Source organism: Pristiophorus japonicus, chromosome 4 (assembly GCF_044704955.1).
Source record: "Pristiophorus japonicus isolate sPriJap1 chromosome 4, sPriJap1.hap1, whole genome shotgun sequence".
NCBI classification, from domain to species: domain Eukaryota; kingdom Metazoa; phylum Chordata; class Chondrichthyes; family Pristiophoridae; genus Pristiophorus; species Pristiophorus japonicus.
The window spans coordinates 130454115-130476825 of NC_091980.1; the positions used below are offsets into that span (position 1 = coordinate 130454115).

At 44.9% G+C, this 22711-nt stretch overlaps 2 protein-coding genes across 2 annotated transcripts; both read left to right on the forward strand.

The window, feature by feature from the left end:
• Nucleotides 1-241: 241 nt before the first annotated feature.
• On the forward strand, nt 242-15832 carry LOC139262589 (ferritin heavy chain, oocyte isoform-like). Its single transcript, XM_070877750.1, has 6 exons — nt 242-343; nt 1782-1926; nt 2168-2295; nt 2666-2815; nt 6775-6921; nt 15692-15832. Exons 1-6 carry the CDS (start codon nt 242-244, stop codon nt 15830-15832), a joined length of 813 nt encoding a protein of 270 aa, XP_070733851.1.
• Nucleotides 15833-16064: 232 nt separating this feature from the next.
• Nucleotides 16065-22244, forward strand: LOC139262590 (ferritin, higher subunit-like). Its single transcript, XM_070877751.1, has 4 exons — nt 16065-16166; nt 19891-20037; nt 20273-20398; nt 22089-22244. Exons 1-4 carry the CDS (start codon nt 16065-16067, stop codon nt 22242-22244), a joined length of 531 nt encoding a protein of 176 aa, XP_070733852.1.
• The last annotated feature ends 467 nt before the right edge of the window (nt 22245-22711 follow it).

Sequence of the window (22711 nt, forward strand, 5' to 3'; positions counted from 1 at the left end):
AAGGCAGTGACAGCACTGAGACTGATCTCCCCAGACCCCTCCCCCAAACTCCCTCTCGTTTTTTAATTGGTGCCTGAATTCAGCGAAGATTCCTGATTGGCTCTCAGGGATTGTTAATCATCATTGGTGATGTCATACTCTGTTTGCATGCAGCCGTTCCAATCGTATAACTACAGGAGCTTGTGTCAGACATAGTGAGTTCTCGAACTGTGTAGGTGACAGTGAAATATAGATGGTGAAGATGGCTTCCCAAGTGTGTCAGAACTACCACAAGGAATGTGAGGCTGCTGTCAACAAGCAGATCAACATGGAGCTCTGTTCCTCCTATGTTTATCTCTCCATGGTGAGTTGTGTATTCCTTGTTCCTGCAATCTGAAAAGTTGTTAATTCTCCAGTTCAATGAACTGGCTTTAAGTTGTTTTTCTCTGGACTTCCTTCCCTGGGGGAGCAGAGTCTTTGGGCAGTGAGGACTTCAGGTGTGTAATACAGGGGGAACTTGTTGAGTTCATGGACTGCTCCCTGTAGCAGCTGCCCTCTGTTGAAGTTTAATATCTGAAACCAGCCTAGCTGCTGCCTGAGTGTGTGACAGAAGAGCACAAACCTGGTCAGGGGCCTGTTGTTCAGTTTCAGTGGGGGGACTGCAGTGAGTGAAATGTGGGCAGGTCCTCACTAGTGTTCTTATTGGAGGTGAAGTACTGAGAATCCTGATGTTGGAGCCTTGCTCACTGTGCTGAGATCTCTCTATTACACTATTGCTGTGTAAACTATTGGAGTGGAGGATTTTTCTCATTCCATGCTCAAACTTGGTCTAGAATGGAAGAATAATAATTTCTATAATGCCTTTCACTACCTTGGCGACAAAGCACTTTGGGAGATTCCAATGAAGGAGTTAAGTGTAGTTCTCTGTTATGTGGGAAATGCAGCAGCCAATTAGTGCACAGGATGCTCCCACAAACTGCAATGAGATAATGATCAGATCATCTGTTTTACTGGTGTTGGTTGAGGGGTAAATATTGGCCAGGACACTGCAGAGAGCTCTCTGCAGTAGTACCGAGCACATAGAGTAGGCTTGAGGGGCCAATGGCTTATTCCTGTCATTCAATAAGATCATTGTTGATCTTGTATCTCAACTCCACCTCTGCACTGTCCCCATATACCTTGGTATCCAAAAATCTATCATGTGCTCTCTCTCTCTTGAATATACTCAATGACTGAACCTCTGTATCTCCTGGGGTAGAGAATGTCAAAGTGTCCCACCCTGAGTGAAGAAATTCCTCTTCATTCTGTCGTCAATGACTGACCCCTGGTTCTAGACTCTCCAGCAAGGGGAACCATCCTCCCTGCATCTAATCCTTCAAGCCCTGTAAGAATTTTGTACGTTTCTAATGAGATCTCCTCATCCTTCTAAACTCTAGAATAGAGGCTCAGTCTGCTCAATCTCTCCTCATTAATCTTTCACATCCACCTGATGACTGACACACTCTTGTGTGAATGACAGAAAGTAGAGGAGATATTGCTTATCCAGGAGAAGAATTTAGTTTGACTGGACATGAAATATAATCCTGAACTTTAGGTTTATAGGTTCAGCCAGCAAAGAAAAATTTCCATCGTGCTTTCGGGAGTGAGGCTCAACTCCGATTGATGAAGTCAATGGCATTTTGCTAGTTTGCAAATGGTGTCTATTTTTAAGGATTAAGAATTCACTAACTAGGGGAAAAATAACTGTTGCATTGTATAGGAAGATCAAGTTCAAAAGAAACTGTTTTAAATTCTCTCCGCAGTCCTTCTACTTTGATCGGGATGATGTTGCCCTGCGTCACTTTGCTGAGTTCTTCAAGGAGCAGTCACATGAGGAACGTGAGCATGCTGAGAAACTGATGCAATTCCAGAATCACCGTGGAGGACGGATCATCTTGTCTGACATCAGGTTTGGTTCAATAAACTAGTGGCTTTTGGTCTGGATACCCTGAGACCTGCTTGTTTCAAATAACTCCTAAAGCAATTGGTTCCATGGTTGTGGTAGTGGAATGCAGTAATTCTATATTCCTATGACACATTGTTTATGGTAACTTGGCATCTGGTTGCTTTTTCACCCCTATTTTCCTTGTACTGTCTTGTGTATTTTGTTTGTTCCATTGTAAGTGAACTGCCTGTGACTTTCCTCTTCAGAAACCAGAGCAGGATGAGTGGAGCAATGGTCTGGAGGTGATGCAAAGAGCTCTGCAGATGGAGAAGAATGTGAACCAGAGTCTGCTGCATCTGCACAAACTCTCCACTGGGAGCACTGACCCTCATGTAAGTTCCTCATGAGGGTTTCTGGGTAACTTGGAGGTGCTGGAACATTGCTGTCCTTCAGTTGTTTCAAAAGATCGCCGTGAACAATAACTTTATTTTGGGGAGGGTCTCTCCTGGGTTCTTCAGGGTGTGGGAAGAGGACCGGGAAGTTGGCCTACTGTGGACATTGAGAAATAAATGGGTCCCAATGTTTCCAGGATCTAAGCTCACATTGTACAGGAGTTACTGGATCATTAGAGCAAATGTACATCAATTTCAATTGCCCTACCTGATCCTTCTCCACTCCTAGAGAATTAAAATCTTAACTCGAGGGGATGCTCTGATGTTCCTTGATATCTGCTACTGGCCATAACTCGTTTCCCTCTTTCAGTTGTGTGACTTCCTGGAGACCCACTACTTGGATGAACAAGTGAAGATGATCAAGAAGCTTGGAGATCCCATCACCAACCTGAAGAGACTGGGAGCTCCTGAGAATGGCATGGGAGTGTACCTTTTTGACAAGCACACTCTCTGGGGGAGAGTGACTAAACTGACTGATGGGATCAAGCTTAATGTGTTTAGTACTTGTATTTATATAATCAGGCCCCTGTCATGTAGGGAATGAAGGCTTGTGACTTTGTACAAAGAGCTGAAACCCATAACTGTAAATAAACTGTTCAACATTGGGCTGTGTTTTGTCACCTTGTAAGTTTGAGTGGTTACTTATTTTTCATTTAACATAACTTGGTTTCCATCGAACAAGAATTACACTGAGTTTATATGGGATTCAGTCCTTTGAAATGTGTTTTCCTCTCGTGTAATGTCTATGTATTGACTGGGACATTCAGCCACCTGTTATAAGTTCTAAAATGTTCAACGGTGTGGTCAGACAACTGACAGCCCCATGGGATACTGGCCCAGTAACCAAAAGTCTGGTCAGAGGTATGTATTAAGGACGTACAGAGAGGCATCTCTCGAGCTTGGGACGGAGAAACTGTATACAATTACCTGTTACAACTATCTGTCTTTGTACAAATGACAATTCAATCCAACAAGATGTAACATCTGTTAAACACAGGGCCAATTTGCCAGTAATTCATTGTTGCACCATTTCAGTCCAGTGAAGAAAAAGTCCTGAATTAGCTTCCTATTTAGTGTATGTGCCTCGTGAACAGCAGTTTATATTCAATAGCCGCAACAGATCCTCTTCAGTTATACAGGTAGTTCAGTAATGGGACTCACCACTGCTGCTATAGGCTTGCTGTTAAGCTTTGTAGGCAGACAAGCAATGTCTCAGCACACTGAACTCTGGGCACTACAATTGGATGAGGAGGGAAAGCAACAGGTGGCATCAGCTTGCTGTCACAGCTTCAGTGGTTAGTGTGGATACTCGAGTCTGGTGGTTCTGGGACAGCTTCTCTTCTGCCTGCTCCCCTCATGGTTGAATAACTTGTCAGCACAACCTCCATTCACATGAATAAGGAATTGGGTAAAGTATTGAAAGACTAACGATACTCCAACAAAATGTAATGCTTGGGGAAGGAGCAAATGTATTTAATTCCACAAAGCAAAAGGTACAAGATATTAAACCCATTTCTACCCTGGCCACAATGCATAAGCACTCAATTTATAAGCCTACTATCAATTATTTTTTTAGTACCATTGTGAATTTCATTACTATCACCCTGGGTTAGATCTCCATTTCTCTCCTTCGTGGCAGTGAATGGATACAAATGGTATTGCTGCAGCTCCAATAATCCAGTGTTTACAAGTTATTTTTAGGAATTTAGCTGAGAACTGTGTTGAGTGCAATTAAATTGCCATGTACAGACATTCCACGTTGATGTCTTGGCAATACTCAAGCGCCTTTGGGATATCGATGTTACAAAATTTCAAATATTGATGAGCCACAGTTCCACGAGTCGGCCTGGGTTTGCGTGCTGAAGGGTTTGATGGCTTCATGTATCAACAAAGTCTCCAGCTCACTCGATGTGAAACTTTACAGGTGCTCGTGTTTTAAGAATTACTTACAATTTACAGCACAGAAAAAGACCATTCGGGCCAACTGGGCTATGCTGTGGTTTTTGCTCCATGTGAGTCTTCTCCCACCCCACTTCATCTAGACCTATTAGCATATCCTTCTATTCCTTTCTCCCTTGTGTTTATCTAGCTTTCCCTTAAATGCATCTATGCTCTTTGCATTCAGAGTTATTACTGCGTGTAGCTCAGTAAACGCACCGCTGCTGCTGTGGATTTTCTGTTAAGCTGTGTGGGTAAAGAAGTGAGTGACAGCTATCGAGCCCAGCAATGTTTGAGCTCAAGGACAGCATTTATTGTCCATCCCTAATTGCCTCTGAGAAGATGCTGGTCAGCCATATTCTTGAACCGCTGCAGTCTTGTGGTGAAGGTACTCCCACAGTGCTTTTAGGGAGGGAGTTCCTGGATTTTGATGCAGTGACGAAAAAGGAATGGTGATATATTTCCAAGTCAGATTGGTGGTAACGTGGAGGTGAACTTGCAGGTGATAGTGTTCCCAAACTTCTGCTGCCCTTGTCCTTCTAATTGCTAGAGCTCGTGGGATGGCTTGTGCTGCTGAAAAAGCCTTGGCGAGTTGCTGCAGTGCATCTTGTCGATGGTATACACTGCAGCCATGGTGCACCGGTGGTGGAAGCAGTGAATGTGGAAGGTGGTGGATGGGGTGCCAATCAACCGGGCTGCTTTGTCCTGGATGGTGTCGAGCTTCTTGATGATTGCTGAAGCTGCACTCAGCCAGTCAAGTGGAGAGTATTCCACCACACTCCTGCCTTGTGCCTTGTCGATGCTGGAAAGACTTTCGGGTGTCAGGAGGTGAGACACTCACTGCAAAATACCCAGCCTCTGGCCCGCTCTTATTACCAGAGTAGTTATGCGGCTGGGCGAGTTCAGTTCCTGATCAGCGATGACCCCCAGGGGTTAATGCTGGGGAATTCAGCGGCAGTGAATGTTAAGGGTGGGTGGTTAGACTCTCGCTTTTTGCAGATAGTCATTGCCTGGCACTTGTGTGGTGCCATTGTTACTTGCCCATTATCAGCCCCACACTGAATGTCATCCAGGTCTTGCTGCATGTGGGCATGGACTGCTTCATTTTCTGATGTCTTGCAAATGGAACAGAACACTTTGTAATCATTAGCAAACATTCCCACTTCTGGCCTTTATGATGGAGGGAAATCTGAACAAATATCTTGTATCTGTTTTGACAGTAGAGGACAGGAACAACATTCCAATGGTGGATAGTCAAGGGGCTATAGAGGGGAGGTACTTAATGCATTAACAATCACCTGATGAGGTAGGACTCACTAAGATAATTGGGCTAAAGTCAGATAAATGGTCCTGAAGGCTTGCATCCTAGGGTCTTGAGAAGTAGCGGCAGGGATTGTGGATGAATTGGTTGTAATTTACCACAATTCCCTGGATTCTGGGGAGGTCCCAGCAGATTGGAAAGATGCAAATATAATGCCCCTATTTTTTTTTTTGAAAAGTCGGGAACAAGATGAAAGTTCACAGGCTTTGGGGGTAATATACTAGCATGGATAGAGGATTGGCTAAAGAACCGAGTCGGGATAAATGGTTCATTTTCTGGTTGGCAACCAGTATCTAGTAGGGTGCCGCAAGGATCAGTGCTGGCACCCCAACTATTTACAATCTATACATATTACACTCTGTCCCTCCATCCAAGTCTGTAACGTAGCCATTTTGTTGTTCCTCCCAACTTTGTCAGTAATGTGTGAGAACACACATCTGCAAAAGGACATAGGCAGGCTAAGTGACTGGGCAAAAATTTGACTGTTGGAAAGTGAGGTCATGCACTTTAGCAGAAAAAAAAATCAAAGAGCAAATTTTTATTTAAATGGAGCAAGATTGCAAAGTGCCATAGTACAGCTGGAGTGGAGTGGAGTGGAGTGGAGTGGCTCAATGGAATTCAGAAGAATGAGGTGATCTTATTAAAATGTATAAGATTGAGGGGGCTTGACTGCGTGGATGCAGAGAGGATGTTCCCGCTGATGGGGGAGACTACAACTAGAGGCATGATCTTAGAATAAGGGGCTGCCCATATAGAACTGAGAAAGTTCTTAAGGGTTGTCAATCTGTGGAATTTGCTGAGCTGTGGAAAGCTGAGACATTGAATAAATTTAAGACTGTAATACAGTTTCTTAAATGCTAAGGGATTATGAGGGGATAAGTCCATGATCAGATCAGCCATAATATTAAATGGTGGAACAGGCTCTGAGCTGTGTGATCTACTCCTGTTCATATTTCTCATAAGTTTCCCTATGGCTGGAGCTGAAATTATCCAATGTCTTTACCAGGTTAGTTGAGTAGGTGCTAGTTTCCATAACTATACATTCAAGTTCAGTGAGACTGAGCCCTTAAAGCAAGAAAAATGAGTTTGACTTCATGTACAGTGCCCATGATGATGGGTGTGCCATGGAATAATCAACTTCTCTTCTGACCCCTTCGCAGTCCTTCTACTTTGACCGGGATGATGTTGCCCTGCGTCACTTTGCTGAGTTCTTCAAGGAGCAGTCACATGAGGAACGTGAGCATGCTGAGAAACTGATGGAATTCCAGAATCGGCGTGGAGGCCGAATCATCTTGGCAGACATCAAGGTTTGGCTCCATAAACGAGGGCCCTTCTGTTTGGCTCCCCTTAGACTGATTGTTCACAATACATTGTAAAGGAGTTGGTTCCAATTTACAGCACAGGAACCAGCCATTCGGACAAACTGGTCCATGCTGGTGATCAGGCTTCAGATGTCGTCTTCCCACCTTGCTTTATCCAGCAACATATCGTTCTATTCCTTTTTCCCTCATGTACTTATTTAGTTTCCCCTCAAATACATCTGCTATTCACCTCATAAATTTGACACTGGTAGTTGACTTAATGCAGTAATTCAATATTCTAACACATTGGTTCATGGTAACCTAGACTTCTGATTGCAATTTTTCCATCCCTAATTTCCTTCAATACTGTCCTATTTCCAAACCTGTTTTTATTGCTTGTACTATTACATATGTGCCACCAGAGGGCACTGCAGTCAGACTTGCAGGTGACCTGTACAGGTGTGCCAGGCCCAGTATAAAAGGCAGGCCAACAGGTGTGATTCTCACCAATGGAGTTCCATTATGTAAAGTCCTGTCCCCTCAGTACAGCTTCTCACAAGGCATGTAGTTAAGTCAAGGTCACTCTGGACCTGCACCTTTATTTCACAGCATTGAAATGCTGCACTTGTCTGAGACCTGTCCTTGTATAACCTGTCTCTCGCAAGTGCACCCCTGGTGGTAAGGTATGCTGGTGGTTACAGGTCATGTCTTAGTCATGTATAGTATGTTAGGATACAGTTATATATAATGTAAGATACATGACATCACCCTCCCCCAAGGTCTTATTTTCTTTATAGGTTCAGTCTCTCAGGTGGTCTACACACTCGTGTGGAGTGTTTGAGTTGTGGTTCAGTTGTTTGCCTTGGTGTCTGTTTATCTTTGGGTGTGGTTGCTGGTATCTCGCCTGGGCTGTCTGTTTAAATTGGTGTTATTGTTGTTGACTCGCCTGGGCTGTCTGTTGCAATTGCGCTTTCCTCAGGTTGTTCCCTCTGTCCACCAGGTGTGATGCGAGTTCTACATTGTAGTCTGCCTCTGGTTCTGCAGTGTTGTTGGTAAATCTGCTTTTTACTTGGTCTACATGCCTCCGGCAGGTTTTGCCATTGTCCACTTGTACTACCAGTAGCCTGTTTCCTTCCTTGCCCATTACTGTCCCTGCAAGCCATTTGGGACCCCTGCCATAGTTTAGTACAAACACTTTGTCCCCTAACTCATTCCATCTCCCCCTCTAATTTCTGTCATGGTACTCGGTCAGCTTACGGCGCTTTGCCTCAAGGATTTCGTGGATGTCTGGGAGGATTAATGAGAGCCTTGTTTTTAAAGTCCATTTCATCAACAGTTGCACGGGGGGATCCCAGTCAGTGAGTGCGGACGAGATCTGTATGCCAGCAGCAGTCGCAACAGGCTACCCTGCAGCGTGGGACCTTGGATATTAAGCATGCTTTGTTTAATGATTTGCATTGCTCTCTCCGCCTGGCCTTTGGAGGCTGGCTTGAACGGTGCTGTCTTGACGTGATTTATGCCGTGGTCAATTATAAAACCTTGGAATTCTGCGCTGGTGAAGCATGGATCATTGTCACTGACCAATATGTCAGGGATTCCGTGCATTGCAAACATGGTTGCGAGGCTCTCCACAGTGGTGGAGCTTGTGCTCGAGTTTAAAATGGTGCATTCAATCCACTTTGAAAATGCATCTACAACTACGAGGAACATTTTGCCCATGAATGGGCCCGCATAGTCTATGTGTACCCGTGACCATGGTTTGGTAGGCCAGGGGCTCGGGAGCCTCCCTGGGGGCATTGCTGAGTTGGGAACAAATGGTGCACCTTCGGATGCAGAGCTCCAAGTCTGCGTCAATACCAGCCCACCAGACATGGGATCTGGCTGTGGCCTTCATAACAATCCCTGGGTGCTCGCGGTGGAGCTCCCGGACAAATGCCTCTCTGCCTCGCAGAGGCATGACTACTCGGCTGCCTCACATCAGGCAGTCTGCTTGTAGTGATAGCTCATGCATGCACCTGTGAAAGGGTTTTAATTCCTCGGGGCAGGCATTGCGAGCCTCTGCCCAGTCACCGGTGAGGACATATCTTTTTACTAAGGATAACGTGGGGTCGCTGTTCGTCGAGGCTCTGATTCGGAAAGCTGTCATGGGCGAAACTGTGGACTCAAAGGCATTGATTGCCTTGACAATCTCTCAGTCCTGTTCGTGAGACCCTTCTGTGGTCACCAGGGGTAGCCTACTAATCACGTCGGCACAGTTGTCTGTGCCTTATGGTATAGTCGTAGGACGCCAGTATGAGTGGCCACTGTTGAATTCGTGCTGAGGCGTTGGCGTTTATTGCCTTGCTCTTGGATAGGAGGGACGTGAGGGGCTTGTGGTCGGTTCCTAACACGAACTTGGCCCCGAAAAGGTATTGGTCTATCTTTTTGACACCGTACATGCACGCGAGCACCTCCTTCTCTACCATTCCGTACCCGTGCTCCACCCGCAAAAGTGACCTGGAGACATAAGCTATGGGTTGTAATTTGCCTGCACTATTGACATGTTGCAAAACGCACCCAACCCCAATAGCTGATGCATCGCATGTGAGAACTAACTTTTTACTTGCGTCAGAGAAAGTCAAAACACTGTTGGAACACAGAAGGTTGTGTGCCTTATTGAAGGCAAGTTCCTGGGCATCCCCCCCAAAACTTATCGCACCCCTTCCTGAGTAGCATGTGGAGAGGCTCCAGCAGCATGCTCACGTTCTGCATAAAGTTCCCAAAATAATTGAGTAGCCCGAGAAAGGCGTGCAGTTCTGAGACATTCCGGGGCCTGGGTGCCAGGCGAATTGCTTCTGTATTGGACTCTGTTGGGCGGATTCAAGCAGCGGCCTAATCCTTCTGCCCAAAAATTCAACCTCGGGTGTGAGAAACAGGCACTTTGATTTCTTGACTCGTCTGCTGACCCGATCCAACCGCTTTAGTACTTCCTCCAAATTACGGGGATGGGAGTCAGTGTCCCTGCCAGTGATAAGTATGTCTTGAAATACAACTGTCCTTGGGATGGACTTGAGCAGACTCTCCATGTTGCGCTGGAATATGGCAGCTGCTGACCTGATGCCAAATGGGCATCGATTGTACATGAAAAGGCCTCTGTGTTGATGGTGGTGAGTAGCTTGGATTCCTCGGTCAATTCTTGTGTCATACGCAGATGAGGTCTAGTTTTGAGAAGTTTACCTCCAGCCAATGTGGCAAATAAGTCCTCTGCTCTGGGCAGCAGGTACTGGTCCTGTTGGGAGACTCTGTTCATGGTAGATTTGTAGTCCCCACAGATTCGTATGGATCCATCAGGCTTCATGACTGGGACAATGGGACTTGCCCAGTCGCTAAATTCCACAGGTGATATAATGCCTTCCCGCAGAAGCCTGTCGAGTTCGTGTTCCATCTTTTCCCTCATCACATAGGGTACAGCTCTGGCCTTGTGATGGACAGGTCTAGCATCCTGTGTAATGTAGATTTTGACTTTGGCCCCTTTGAAAGTGCCCACACCTGGCTGAAAGAGATATTCAAATCACTTTATAACTGTTGAGCAGGAGGTCCGTCCCTCTAATGATATGGCATGGACATCATCCCATTTCCAGTTTAGTTTTGCCAGCCAGCTTCTCCCCAGCATTGCAGGGGAGTCTCCGGGGACAATCCACAGGGGAAGTTTGTTCACTGTCCCTTTGTGTGTGACAGAGCATGCCACTGCCAAGGACTGGTATGATTTCTTTGGTATAGGTCCTTAGTTTGGTGTTGAACCTTGAGTTTTGGTCTGTCTCTTTTTTAAGCGGCCACAGTTGTTGAAATTGTTGAGCGCCCGTGAGATTGATTCGCTCCCATATCCAGCTCCATGTTGACAGGTATTCTGTTGAGTAGGACCCTCATCATTATAGGAGGTGTCATGTTGTTGGAGCAGCGGCCATTGATCGTGTTGACCCGTTGCACATCGGTGTCCCAGGTACTGTCCCTCCTTCTGGTCCGCTTTCCGACCCATACGATTCGTATATCAGCCAAGCTGTTTTTTTTTTGCACATGCTGGCCAAATGCCCTATATATTCACAGTTCCTGCAAACAGCCTGCTGAAATCGACAACCCCTTGACGAGTGCTCCCCTCCAGCACAGACCACTTCCATTGTTCCCAAAGAATGAGCTGTGTCTGGCTGATCTCTTGAACTTCTCCTCAGTTTGTAGTTGATTGCTTGCATTGTGGGTTGATGAGGTGTGAATGGCTGTTCCTGTGGCCCTTGATGGTTTCTGGCGCCGCTGCCTGCTGTCGAGAGCCTGTTCTCCCGGTTTTGTCTGTGTGGGGGTAGCAGCTTGTTTACTGCTGTGACCACCACCTTCTGATATTTTGTTAGTTGTTGTCCCTGCATTTTAAATCAACCTACTTTCTTCCCCCTACCAAGAATGTCTGCAACCAGTGCTGCTGCCTCTAAGGTCAGGTTCTTGGTCTCTGAGCTTTCAGAGTATGCCTGCATGGCCTATTCCTTCAATGAAAGTCTCTCTCAGCATTTCTCTCCTCAGTTCATCTGAGAACTCGCATAAATGAGCCAACCTCTGAAGTTCCGCCACGAAGTCGGGTATGCTCTGGCCCACATAGCATCTGTAGTTGTAGAACCCGTGTCTGGCCATGTGTAGGCTGCTCGCTTGCTTCAGGTGGTCTCTTACCAGTATGCTCAATTCTTCAAACGACTTGCTGCTTTCACGGGTGCTAGCAGATCCTTCATAAAAGCGTATGTTTTCGAGCCACAGCTGGTCAAGAGATGGGCTCTTGTCTGCTTTGTTATCTCCTAACCAGTCTTTGGTTACAAGGCATTGCTGGAGCCTTTCTGTAAATTCCTCCCAATTGTCTCCAGCATTGTACTTTTCATCTGATCTGTTTGCCATTCTGTGGATTCTGTAATCCCATAACTTATCACCACTGTAAAGTCCTGTCCCCTCAGTACAGACTCACACGAGGCATGTCGTGAAGTCCAGGTCACTCTGGACCTGGACCTTTATTTCACAGCTCTGGAATGCTGCACTTGCCTGAGACCTGTCCTTGTATACCTGTCTCTTGCAAGTGCACCCCTGGTGCTAAGGTATGCTGGTGGTTACAGGTCATATCTTATTATTCATGTATAGCATGTTAGGATACAGTTATTTATAATGTAAGATACATGACACATAAAATGAACTAAGGTTTCCTCCTCCAAATCGATTTATGTGATGAGCTGGAGCCCAAGTACCGATCCCTGTGGTATCCCACTCGTCACTGCCCACCACCCAGGAAAAGACCTGTTTATTCTGACTGTTTTCTATCAATTAACCAATTTTCAATCCATGGCAGTATATTACCCCCAATCCCATGTGCTTTAATTTTGCTCACTAACCTCTTGTGGGACTTTATCAAAGGCCTTCTGACAATCCAAATACACTACATCCACTCGTTCTCCCTTATCTAATCTCAGTTACATCCTCCAAAAAAACTCCAGTAGGTTTGTCAAACACCATTTTCATTTCATAAATCCATATTGACTTTGTCTAATCGTGTTGATATTGTCTCAGTGTCCCTTTATCACATTCTACTAATGTTAGGCTAACCGGGCTGCAGTTACCTGTTTCTTTCTCCTCCCTTTTTAAAATAGTGGGGTTACATTTGCCACACTCCATTCTGCGGCAACAGTACCATAATCTGTAGAAATTTGGAAGATGATAACCAATGCATCCACTATTTCCATGGCTACCACTTTTAGTACTCTGGGATGCAGATTATCAGGCCCTGGGAATTTATCAGCTTTCAGTCCCATTAGTTTCTCCAGCACTATTTTCTTACTAATAATCATTCCCTTTAATTTCTCTTGCTCACTCGACCCTTAGTTCCTTGCATTTCTGGGATGTTATTTGTGTCCTCTTCTGTGAAGACAGAACCAAAGTATTTAATTGTTCTGCCATTTCCTTGTTCCCCATTATAATTTATCCCTTTTGTGACTGAAAAGAAACTACATTTGTGTCTCATTTTCTTTTTACTTACTGGGAGAAACTTTTACAGCCGGTTTATATGATCCTTGGAAGTTTAATCTCATACACTATTTTCCCCCTCTTAAACAATCTCTTGGTCATTTTTTGCTGAATACTAAGCTGCTCCCAATCCTCAGGATTGCTACTTGTTCTGGCAACTTTGTATGACTCCTCTTTGGATCTAATACTAACCTTAATTTCTTGTGTAAACCATGGTTGGGCTACTTTTCCTTTTGTGTCTTTGCAGCATAAAGGAATGTATAATTGTTGCAATTTATGCATGCGTTCCTTAAATGTTAGCCATTGACAAACCACTATCATGCCTTTTAATGAATCTTCCCAATCTGTCATAGCTATTCCTCATACCTTTGTAGTTTCCTTTGTTTAGATTTAGGACCTAGTTTTGGATTGGACAACTTCACTTTCAGTCTTCACGAAGATTGAAAATCATGTTATGAACATTCTTCCCTAAAGGATCCCGCACAAAAAGACTATTAATTAACCCCTTCTCATTGTACAATACCCAATCTACGATAGCTATTCTGACATGTTGAAGACCTAATTTCACTTGCATGTATATGTAATGACTCAAAAATCTGGTTACTGTAAACTCACTCAGGTGCAACATCATCCATCTTTATTCCAGTGCCAGAAAATTTGATTTTAGCGCCCCAAAAAAAAACAAAAACCAAAAAAAAAAAAGGGGCCTTGAAAATGTCTGCTGTGTCACCCAGGTCGGGTGGCACCGTTTAATGTTTTATGTTTTGCAGGTGAACTCCAAAAAGAGTTTCCAGTGCCAGTGTGACAAAGACACCCAGCTTATATACAGGTGATCAAGCACACATGCCACGTGAAAACAGCCCGATGATCTCTGACCGCAGCGCCCTCTGGTGTCTTGTGACTACCAAGCATTAATCCATAAGAGTATATCTTGCAAATTCTATTCATGCATTTCAATCGAGCATTGCAATGCTGTAATCCAACAATTGAAAATGATCACGTTTGTTCAGCCACATAAGGCAGTGGGACCACAGGTACATTTTAGTGTCTTAAAAGAGGCAGAGAGGTTTACATAACATTCGTATGCCATTTGGCACCTCGAGCCTGTTACGCCAATCAGTAAAATCGTGACTGGTCTGATCTTGGTCTCAACACTTTCCTGCCTGTTCCCCATAACCCTTGACTCCGCTATTGTTAAAAAATCTATCCATCTCCACCTTAAATGTATTCAATGACCCTGCCTCCACACACGCACACAGACACACAGTACTGAGGGAGTGCCGCACTGTCAGAGGGGCAGTACTGAGGGAGTGCAGCACTGTTAGAGGGGCAGTACTCACAGGATTTTGCACTGTCGGAGCGGCAGCACTAAGGGATTGCCACATTGTCTGAAGAGCAGTACTGAGGCATTGTTGCACAGACTCATGTTTGATTCAGGTGGGTCAACTGTGCTCATTGGTGGCATCTCCCCTGAAAGGGTAGTGCCTGTGGTGTGATTGGTGGCTCCGGATCTGAATCACTGCCGCACTCTCTGCCCCATCTAAAGCAGAGTTTTAATCCAAGGGAACACCTCTCATCAGCTCATCCAGGACTGAACCACTTCTGCACTGAAATCAGACGTCACGGCTTTGGATCTCCGGGATACACCAGCATGAAAGGTCAATGACCAGAGGGGAGAGATGAGGACGATTATTTTAACGCAGGGAGTCGTTGTGATCCGGAACGCACTGCCTGAAAGGGCGGTGGAATCAGATTCAACAGTAACTTTGAAGAGGGAATTGCAAATATACTTGACAAAAGTTGCAGGGCTATGGGGAAGGAGCTGAGGAGTGGGACGAATTGGATCGCTCTTTCAAAGTGCCTGCACAGGCACGATGGGCCGAATGGCCTCTTTCTGTGCTGATAGAATCTATGATGAGCCAGATAGTTAGAGCATATCTGAGCCTCATCATTTCAATCAGATTTAAATATTCATCATTTCAATCAGATTTAAATATTCTTTCGAGTCACTGAAAACCGACTGTAAAAGGACACGTCTAACACATCAAATTGAGGGGCAGGAAAAGACCAGCTGGTCCATCAAGCCTGCCCCAAAACATGCCGGAGCAAATCATAGAATCATAGAATGGTTACAGCACAGAGGGAGGCCATTCGGCCCGTCGAGCCCGTGCCGGCTCTCTTCAAGAGCACTTCAGCTAGTCCCACTCCCCCGCCCTTCCCCTGCAACCCTGCTATTAATTTTTCCTTCAGGTACTTATCCAATTCCCTTTTGAAAGCCACGATTGAGTCTACCTCCACCACCCTCTCGGGCATTGCATTCCAGATCCCAACCACTCGCTGTGTAAACATGTCGCCTTTGGTTCTTTTGCCAGTCACATTAAATCTGTGTCTTCTGGTTCTCGACCCTTCTGCCAATGGGAACTGTTCCTGTCTATCGACTCTGTCCAGACACCTCATGATTTGGAATCCCTCTATCAAATGGAGATGTGGGTGACAATGTGTTCAGTCATGTTCATTCCCTCTCATTCTCACTCACTATATTGAATTTTACCAGGCATCATTCCATGAGAATGAAAATGACAGATCGTTGATGCCCCCATGTAGCCAATCCTCAGACACATGCCCATTCTCTATATTCGAACTGGGGGCAGTTCACACCACCCACAAGATGGAATTCCCATTCCACTGGCCAATGCTTGGTTTGTAAATGCACCAAGACGACTTGATTGCTTTGAATATTGTCTCAGTGCCACAGAAACTTGCAAGTAACAAACTTCGCCAGATTGTGAAAAACTCCTTTGGCGAAAGTAGAAAATTATCATTTCATTCAAGTGAGAGCTTGAAACAACGGCACACTTTCAGATTTGAAGACGTTCAAGGAACCCAAAGGCAGTGACATCATCAAGACTGATCTTCCCCAGCCCCCTCCGCCGAACCCCCTCTCCTTTGTTAATTGGTGCCTCAATTCAGGGAAGATTCCTGATTGGCTCTGAGGGATTGTCAATCATCATTGGTGATGTCATACCCTGTTTGAATGCAGCTGTTCCAATAGTATAAATACAGGAGCTTGTGCAAGATAGAGTGATTTCTAGAACTGTGCAGGTGATAGTGAAATATAGATAGAGAAGATGGCCTCCCAAGTGTGTCAGAACTACCACAAGGACTGTGAGGCTGCTGTCAACAAGCAGATCAACATGGAGCTCTGTTCCTCCTATGTTTACCTCTCCATGGTGAGTTGTGTATTCCTTGTTGCTGCATTCTGAAAAGTTGTTAATTCTCCAGTTCAATGAATTGGCTTTAAGTTGTATTTCTCTTGACTTCCTTCCCTGGGGGAGCAGAGTCTTTGGGCAGTGAGAACTTCAACTGTGTAATACAGGGGATCTTGTTGAGTTCATGGACTGCTCCCTACAGCAGCTGCTCTCTATTGAAGTTTAATATCGGAAATCAGCTCAGCTGCTGCCTGAGTGTGACAGAAGAGCACAAACCTGGTCAGGGGCCTGTTGACCTGAGACAATGTTCAGTTTCAGTGGGGGACTGCAGTGAGTGAAATGTGGGTAGGTTCTCATTAGTGCTCTCATTAATTGGAGGTGATGTACTGAGAATCCTGCTGTTGGAGCCCTGCTCACTGCTGAGATCTCTTGCACTATTGTTGTGTAAACTACTGGAGTGGAGGATTTTTCTCACTCCATGTCCACACTTTGATTTAGAATGGAAGAAGAATCATTTCTATAATGCCTTTCACTACCTTGGAATATCCCAAGTGCTTTGTAGCCAATGAAGGAGTTAAGTGTAATTACCTGTTATGTGGGAAATGCAGCAGCCAATTAGTGCACAGGATGCTCCCACAAACTGAAATTAGATAATGATCAGATCATCTGTTTTAGTGGTGTTGGTTGAGGGATAAATATTAGCCAGGAATATGGTGGAATTCTGCATTAGGATGGAGAATGAAACAGTTAATTCAGAGACCATGGTCCAGAACTTAAAGAAGGCTAACTTTGAAGGTATGAGGCGTGAATTGGCTGAGATGGATTGGCGAATGATACTTAAGGGGTTGACTGTGGATGGGCAATGGCAGACATTTAGAGACCGCATGGATGAACTACAACAATTGTACATTCCTGTCTGGCATAGAAATAAAAAAGGGAAGGTGGCTCAACCGTGGCTATCAAGGGAAATCAGGGATAGTATTAAAGCCAAGGAAGTGGCATACAAATTGGCCAGAAATAGCAGCGAACCTGGGGACTGGGAGAAATTTAGAACTCAGCAGAGGAGGACAAAGGGTTTGATTAGGGCAGGGAAAATGGAGTATGAGAAGAAGCTTGCAGGGAACATTAAGACGGATTGCAAAAGTTTCTATAGATATGTAAAGAGAAAAAGATTAGTAAAGACAAATGTAGGTCCCCTGCAGTCAGAATCAAGGGAAGTCATAACGGGGAACAAAGAAATGGCGGACCAATTGAACAAGTACTTTGGTTCGGTATTCACGAAGGAGGACACGAACAACCTTCCGGTTATAAAAGGGGTCGGGGGGTCTAGTAAGGAGGAGGAACTGAGGGAAATCCTTATTAGCTGGGAAATTGTGTTGGGGAAATTGATGGGATTGAAGGCCGATAAATCCCCAGGGCCTGATGGACTGCATCCCAGAGTACTTAAGGAGGTGGCCTTGGAAATAATGGATGCGTTGACAGTCATTTTCCAACATTCCATTGACTCTGGATCAGTTCCTATGGAGTGGAGGGTAGCCAATGTAACCCCACTTTTTAAAAAAGGAGGGAGAGAGAAAACAGGGAATTATAGACCGGTCAGCCTGACATCGGTAGTGGGTAAAATGATGGAATCAATTATTAAGGATGTCATAGCAGTGCATTTGGAAAGAGGTGACATGATAGGTCCAAGTCAGCATGGATTTGTGAAAGGGAAATCATGCTTGACAAATCTTCTGGAATTTTTTGAGGATGTTTCCAGTAGAGTGGATAAGGGAGAACCAGTTGATGTGGTATATTTGGACTTTCAGAAGGCGTTCGACAAGGTCCCACACAAGAGATTGATGTGCAAAGTTAGAGCACATGGGATTGGGGGTAGTGTACTGACATGGATTGAGAACTGGTTGTCAGACAGGAAGCAAAGAGTAGGAGTAAATGGGTACTTTTCAGAATGGCAGGCAGTGACTAGTGGGGTACCGCAAGGTTCTGTGCTGGGGCCCCAGCTGTTTACACTGTACATTAATGATTTAGATGAGGGGATTAAATGTAGTATCTCCAAATTTGCGGATGACACTAAGTTGGGTGGCAGTGTGAGCTGCGAGGAGGATGCTGTGAGGCTGCAGAGCGACTTGGATAGGTTAGGTGAGTGGGCAAATGCATGGCAGATGAAGTATAATGTGGATAAATGTGAGGTTATCCACTTTGGTGGTAAAAACAGAGAGACAGACTATTATCTGAATGGTGACAGATTAGGAAAAGGGGAGGTGCAAAGAGACCTGGGTGTCATGGTACATCAGTCATTGAAGGTTGGCATGCAGGTGCAGCAGGCGGTTAAGAAAGCAAATGGCATGTTGGCCTTCATAGCAAGGGGATTTGAGTACAGGGGCAGGGAGGTGTTGCTACAGTTGTACAGGGCATTGGTGAGGCCACACCTGGAGTATTGTGTACAGTTTTGGTCTCCTAACCTGAGGAAGGACATTCTTGCTATTGAGGGAGTGCAGCGAAGGTTCACCAGACTGATTCCCGGGATGGCGGGACTGACCTATCAAGAAAGACTGGATCAACTGGGCTTGTATTCACTGGAGTTCAGAAGAATGAGAGGGGACCTCATAGAAACATATAAAATTCTGACGGGGTTAGACAGGTTAGATGCAGGAAGAATGTTCCCAATGTTGGGGAAGTCCAGAACCAGGGGTCACAGTCTAAGGATAAGGGGTAAGCCATTTAGGACCGAGATGCGGAGGAACTTCTTCACCCAGAGAGTGGTGAACCTGTGGAATTCTCTACCACAGAAAGTTGTTGAGGCCAATTCAGTAAATATATTCAAAAAGGAGTTAGATGAGGTCCTTACTGCTAGGGGGATCAAGGGGTATGGCGAGAAAGCAGGAATGGGGTACTGAAGTTGAATGTTCAGCCATGAACTCATTGAATGGCGGTGCAGGCTAGAAGGGCCGAATGGCCTACTCCTGCACCTATTTTCTATGTTTCTATGTTTCTATGTAGGACACTGCAGAGAGCTCCTTGCAGTAGTATCTAGAACATGGAGAAGGCTTGAGGGACCAATGGCTGACTCCTGTCATTCACTAAGATCATTGCTAATCTTGTACCTCAACTCCACCTCCTGCACTGTCCCCATATCCTTTGCTATCCAAAAATCTATTGCTCTTGAATAGACTCAATGACTGGAATTCTCTAACCCAGGAGCTGTGGAGGCTCAAAGAGTCATCATGGAGTGAAGAAATTTCTCCTCATCTCAGTCCTCAATGACCCCTGGTTCTAGTCTCTCTCCAGCAAGGGGAACCATCCTCCCTGCATCCAATCCTTCAAGTCCTGTAAGAATTTTGTACATTCCTAATGACATCACCTCTCATCCTTTGAACCTTGAATAGAGGCTCAGTCTGCTCAATCTCTCCTCCTTGATCTTTCACATCCACCTCATGACTGACACACTCTTGTGTGAATGGCAGAAAGTAGAGGAGGTATTGCTTATCCAGGAGTAGAATTTAGTTTGACTGGACATGAAATATAATCCTGAACTTTAGTTTTATATGTTCAACCAGCAAAGGAAAAACTTTCATCATGCTATGGGGAGGTGAGGCTCAACTCCAATTGATGAAGTCAATGGCATTTTGCTAGTTTACAAATGGTGTCTATCTTATTAAGAATTCATTCATTCTGGGGAAAAATAACTCTTGCATTGTATATGAAGATCAAGGTCTAAATAGGCTGTCTTAATTTCTCTCTGCAGTCCTTCTACTTTGACCGGGATGATGTTGCCCTGCGTCACTTTGCTGAGTTCTTCAAGGAGCAGTCACATGAGGAACGTGAGCATGCTGAGAAACTGATGCAATTCCAGAATCGCCGTGGAGGACGGATCATCTTGTCTGACATCAAGGTTTGGTTCAAATCTTTAGTGGCCTTCTGTCTGGATACCCTTAGACCTGATTGTTTCAAATACCTCCTAAAGCAATTGATTCCGTGGTAGTGGAATTCAGTAATTCTATATTCCTGTGACATTGTTTATGGTAAAATGGACTTCTGGTTGCTTTTTTATCCTATTTTTCTTTGTACTGTCTTTTGTATTTTGTTTGTTCCATTGTAAGTGAACTACCTGTGATTTTCCTCTTCAGAAACCAGAGCAGGATGAGTGGAGCAATGGTCTGGATGCAATGCAGAGAGCTCTGCAGATGGAGAAGAATGTGAACCAGAGTCTGCTGGATCTGCACACAATCTCCACTGGGAGCACTGACCCTCATGTAAGTTCCTCATGTGGGTTTCTGGGCAACTTGGAGGTGGTGGAACATTGCTATCCTTGAGCTGTTTCAAAAGTGCTCCATGTCCAATAGCTTTGTTTTTAGGGGGGTGGTCTCTCTTGGGTTCTTCAGGGGGTGGGGGAGAGGACCATGAAGTTGGCCAACTGTGGACATTGAGACATAAATGGGTCCCAATGTTTCCAGGATCTGAGCTCTCATTTGTAGGGGAGGATGAAAACCCCCTCATTTTACCCAGAAGGAAAAGGGCTGTGGGATCAGTCTGTGCTGTGAATTGAAACCGATGGAAGGAAAACTTTGGGACACAAATGGAGACCCCCCCCCCAGTGTTTGGACTCAAAGGAAAGGGAATTTAATTTGGAACTATCTACCAAAAAGTTTGAAATCCTCAAGTACACATGGAAGAAACTATGAACTTTCATCGAATTTGGGATTTTTTAAAAGGTCTGCAAGAAAAGGGGTGGAGTCAATATCAAAAGGGCCAGTTTGGACATTGGAACTAATCAAATTGTCTGGGAACTGTATACCCTCGAAACTTGCCCCTTGAAAACATTAGCATTTAAACAATGCCACATACATATTCCAACACCTTTTTCATCAGGCATAGAAATATCTGGCTCAGGCCAGACTAGCACAATGGCTACAGGAGGCCAATGCAATCAACACCCACTCAAACCTTGAGTAGGTTAAGATCAGTGGGGGAAAAAAAACCTACAAACATCAAACTGCTGCATTTTTCAAAATCAAAAGTCCACCAATGAGAAGAATCGACTTCAGCAGGAGAGGCGGACTGGATAATCTGGCTATCAACAAGGGGTTTCTGACGTAGTGAAAAAAGAAATGATGATTTTCCCTGCCCTCATGATTCAACAACCACAACCACAACCACAAGCCTCTCGACACTGAAGGAAAACCAGTGTCCGAAGATAGAAGAAACAAACCACCAGACTGCGGAAGGCACAGTAGTGAGTATAACCTCCGGTCCCCAGAACTCCCAACTCAGTTAGGCCAGGAAAGGTGGGAGGTTGGGCATTGTACTGCTAAACTGGTGTAAAGATTTTTGTTGGGTCTGTTTTTGTGGGATTTAGGGGGATTGTTTTGTTGGTGTATTGCTGTTTGTTGAATTACACCTTGTCAAATAAATTGGAAGCCTAAAGTTCCTCTTGGAATCACCTTGTCTCAGTTCTATTGTATTACATCTCCTGATGGTGAGTCTTATGTCAGAACCGTGTAAGGGAAGCTAGGAGTGCCTTGAAAACGCTCAACTGTGTATCACAGGCTAGGGAAGAAGGTGTTAGGAGTGATTGACACTCACAGGTGCCTCACAGGCTCGGCAAAAGCTGTGGGGACGCACGAGTCTCAAAACCCCCTTCATAAGCTGTGGATACAGTCTCTCCAGGGGTGCTCTTGCAGCACTCAGGGTACCTCACAGGTCAGGCATAAGCTGTGAGGGCAGAAGCCCAGAGAGAGACACCCAAGGCACAACAACAACCCTGTGAAAACCCCTTACACATTGCACAGTAGCAACTGGATCATTAGAGCAAATGTACATCAATTTCAATGGCCCTACCTGATCCTTCTCCACTCCTAGAGAATTAAAATCCTAACTTGGGGGGGATGCACTGATCCTTGATATCTGTTACTGGCCATAACTCATTTCCCTCTTCTCTTTCAGTTGTGTGACTTCCTGGAGACCCACTACTTGGATGAACAAGTCAAGATGATCAAGAAGCTTGGTGATCACATCACCAACCTGAAGAGACTGGGAGCCCCTGAGAATGGCATGGGAGTGTACCTTTTTGACAAGCACACTCTGGGGGAGAGTGACTAAACTGACTGGGATCAAGCTTATTGTGTTTAGTACTTGTATTTATATAATCAGGCCCCTATACTGTAGGGAATGAATGCTTGTGACTTTGTACAAAAAGAGCTGAAACCCATAACAGTAAATAAACTGTTCAACATTGGGCTGTGTTTTGTCACCTTGTAAATTTGAGTGGTTACTTATTTTTCATTTAACATAACTTGGCTTCTATCAAACAAGAATTACACTGACCTGTGCAACATTTATATGGGATTCAGTCTTATGAAATATGTTTTCCCCCTTGTGTAATGTCTATGTATTGACTGGGCCATTCAGGCACCTGTTATAAGATCTAAAATGTTCAAGAATGTGTTTGGACAACTGACAGCCCCATGGGATGTTGGCCCAGTGACCAAAAGTCTGGTCAGAGGTATGTATTGAGAAGGTACAGAGATGTTTAGGAAGGCATGTCTAGAGCTTGGGACTGATAAGCT

Bases quoted from the DNA above. Each gene is read 5' to 3' on its own strand.
- LOC139262590 (XM_070877751.1), top strand. From the start codon at position 16,065: ATGGCCTCCCAAGTGTGTCAGAACTACCACAAGGACTGTGAGGCTGCT. The intron at 16,167-19,890 runs GTGAGTTGTGTA...TTCTCTCTGCAG, and splicing joins CCTATGTTTACCTCTCCATG to TCCTTCTACTTTGACCGGGA. The intron at 20,038-20,272 runs GTTTGGTTCAAA...TTTCCTCTTCAG, and splicing joins TCATCTTGTCTGACATCAAG to AAACCAGAGCAGGATGAGTG.
- LOC139262589 (XM_070877750.1), top strand. From the start codon at position 242: ATGGCTTCCCAAGTGTGTCAGAACTACCACAAGGAATGTGAGGCTGCT. The intron at 1,927-2,167 runs GGTTTGGTTCAA...ACTTTCCTCTTC, and splicing joins GATCATCTTGTCTGACATCA to AGAAACCAGAGCAGGATGAG. The intron at 2,816-6,774 runs GTGACTAAACTG...ACCCCTTCGCAG, and splicing joins AGCACACTCTCTGGGGGAGA to TCCTTCTACTTTGACCGGGA.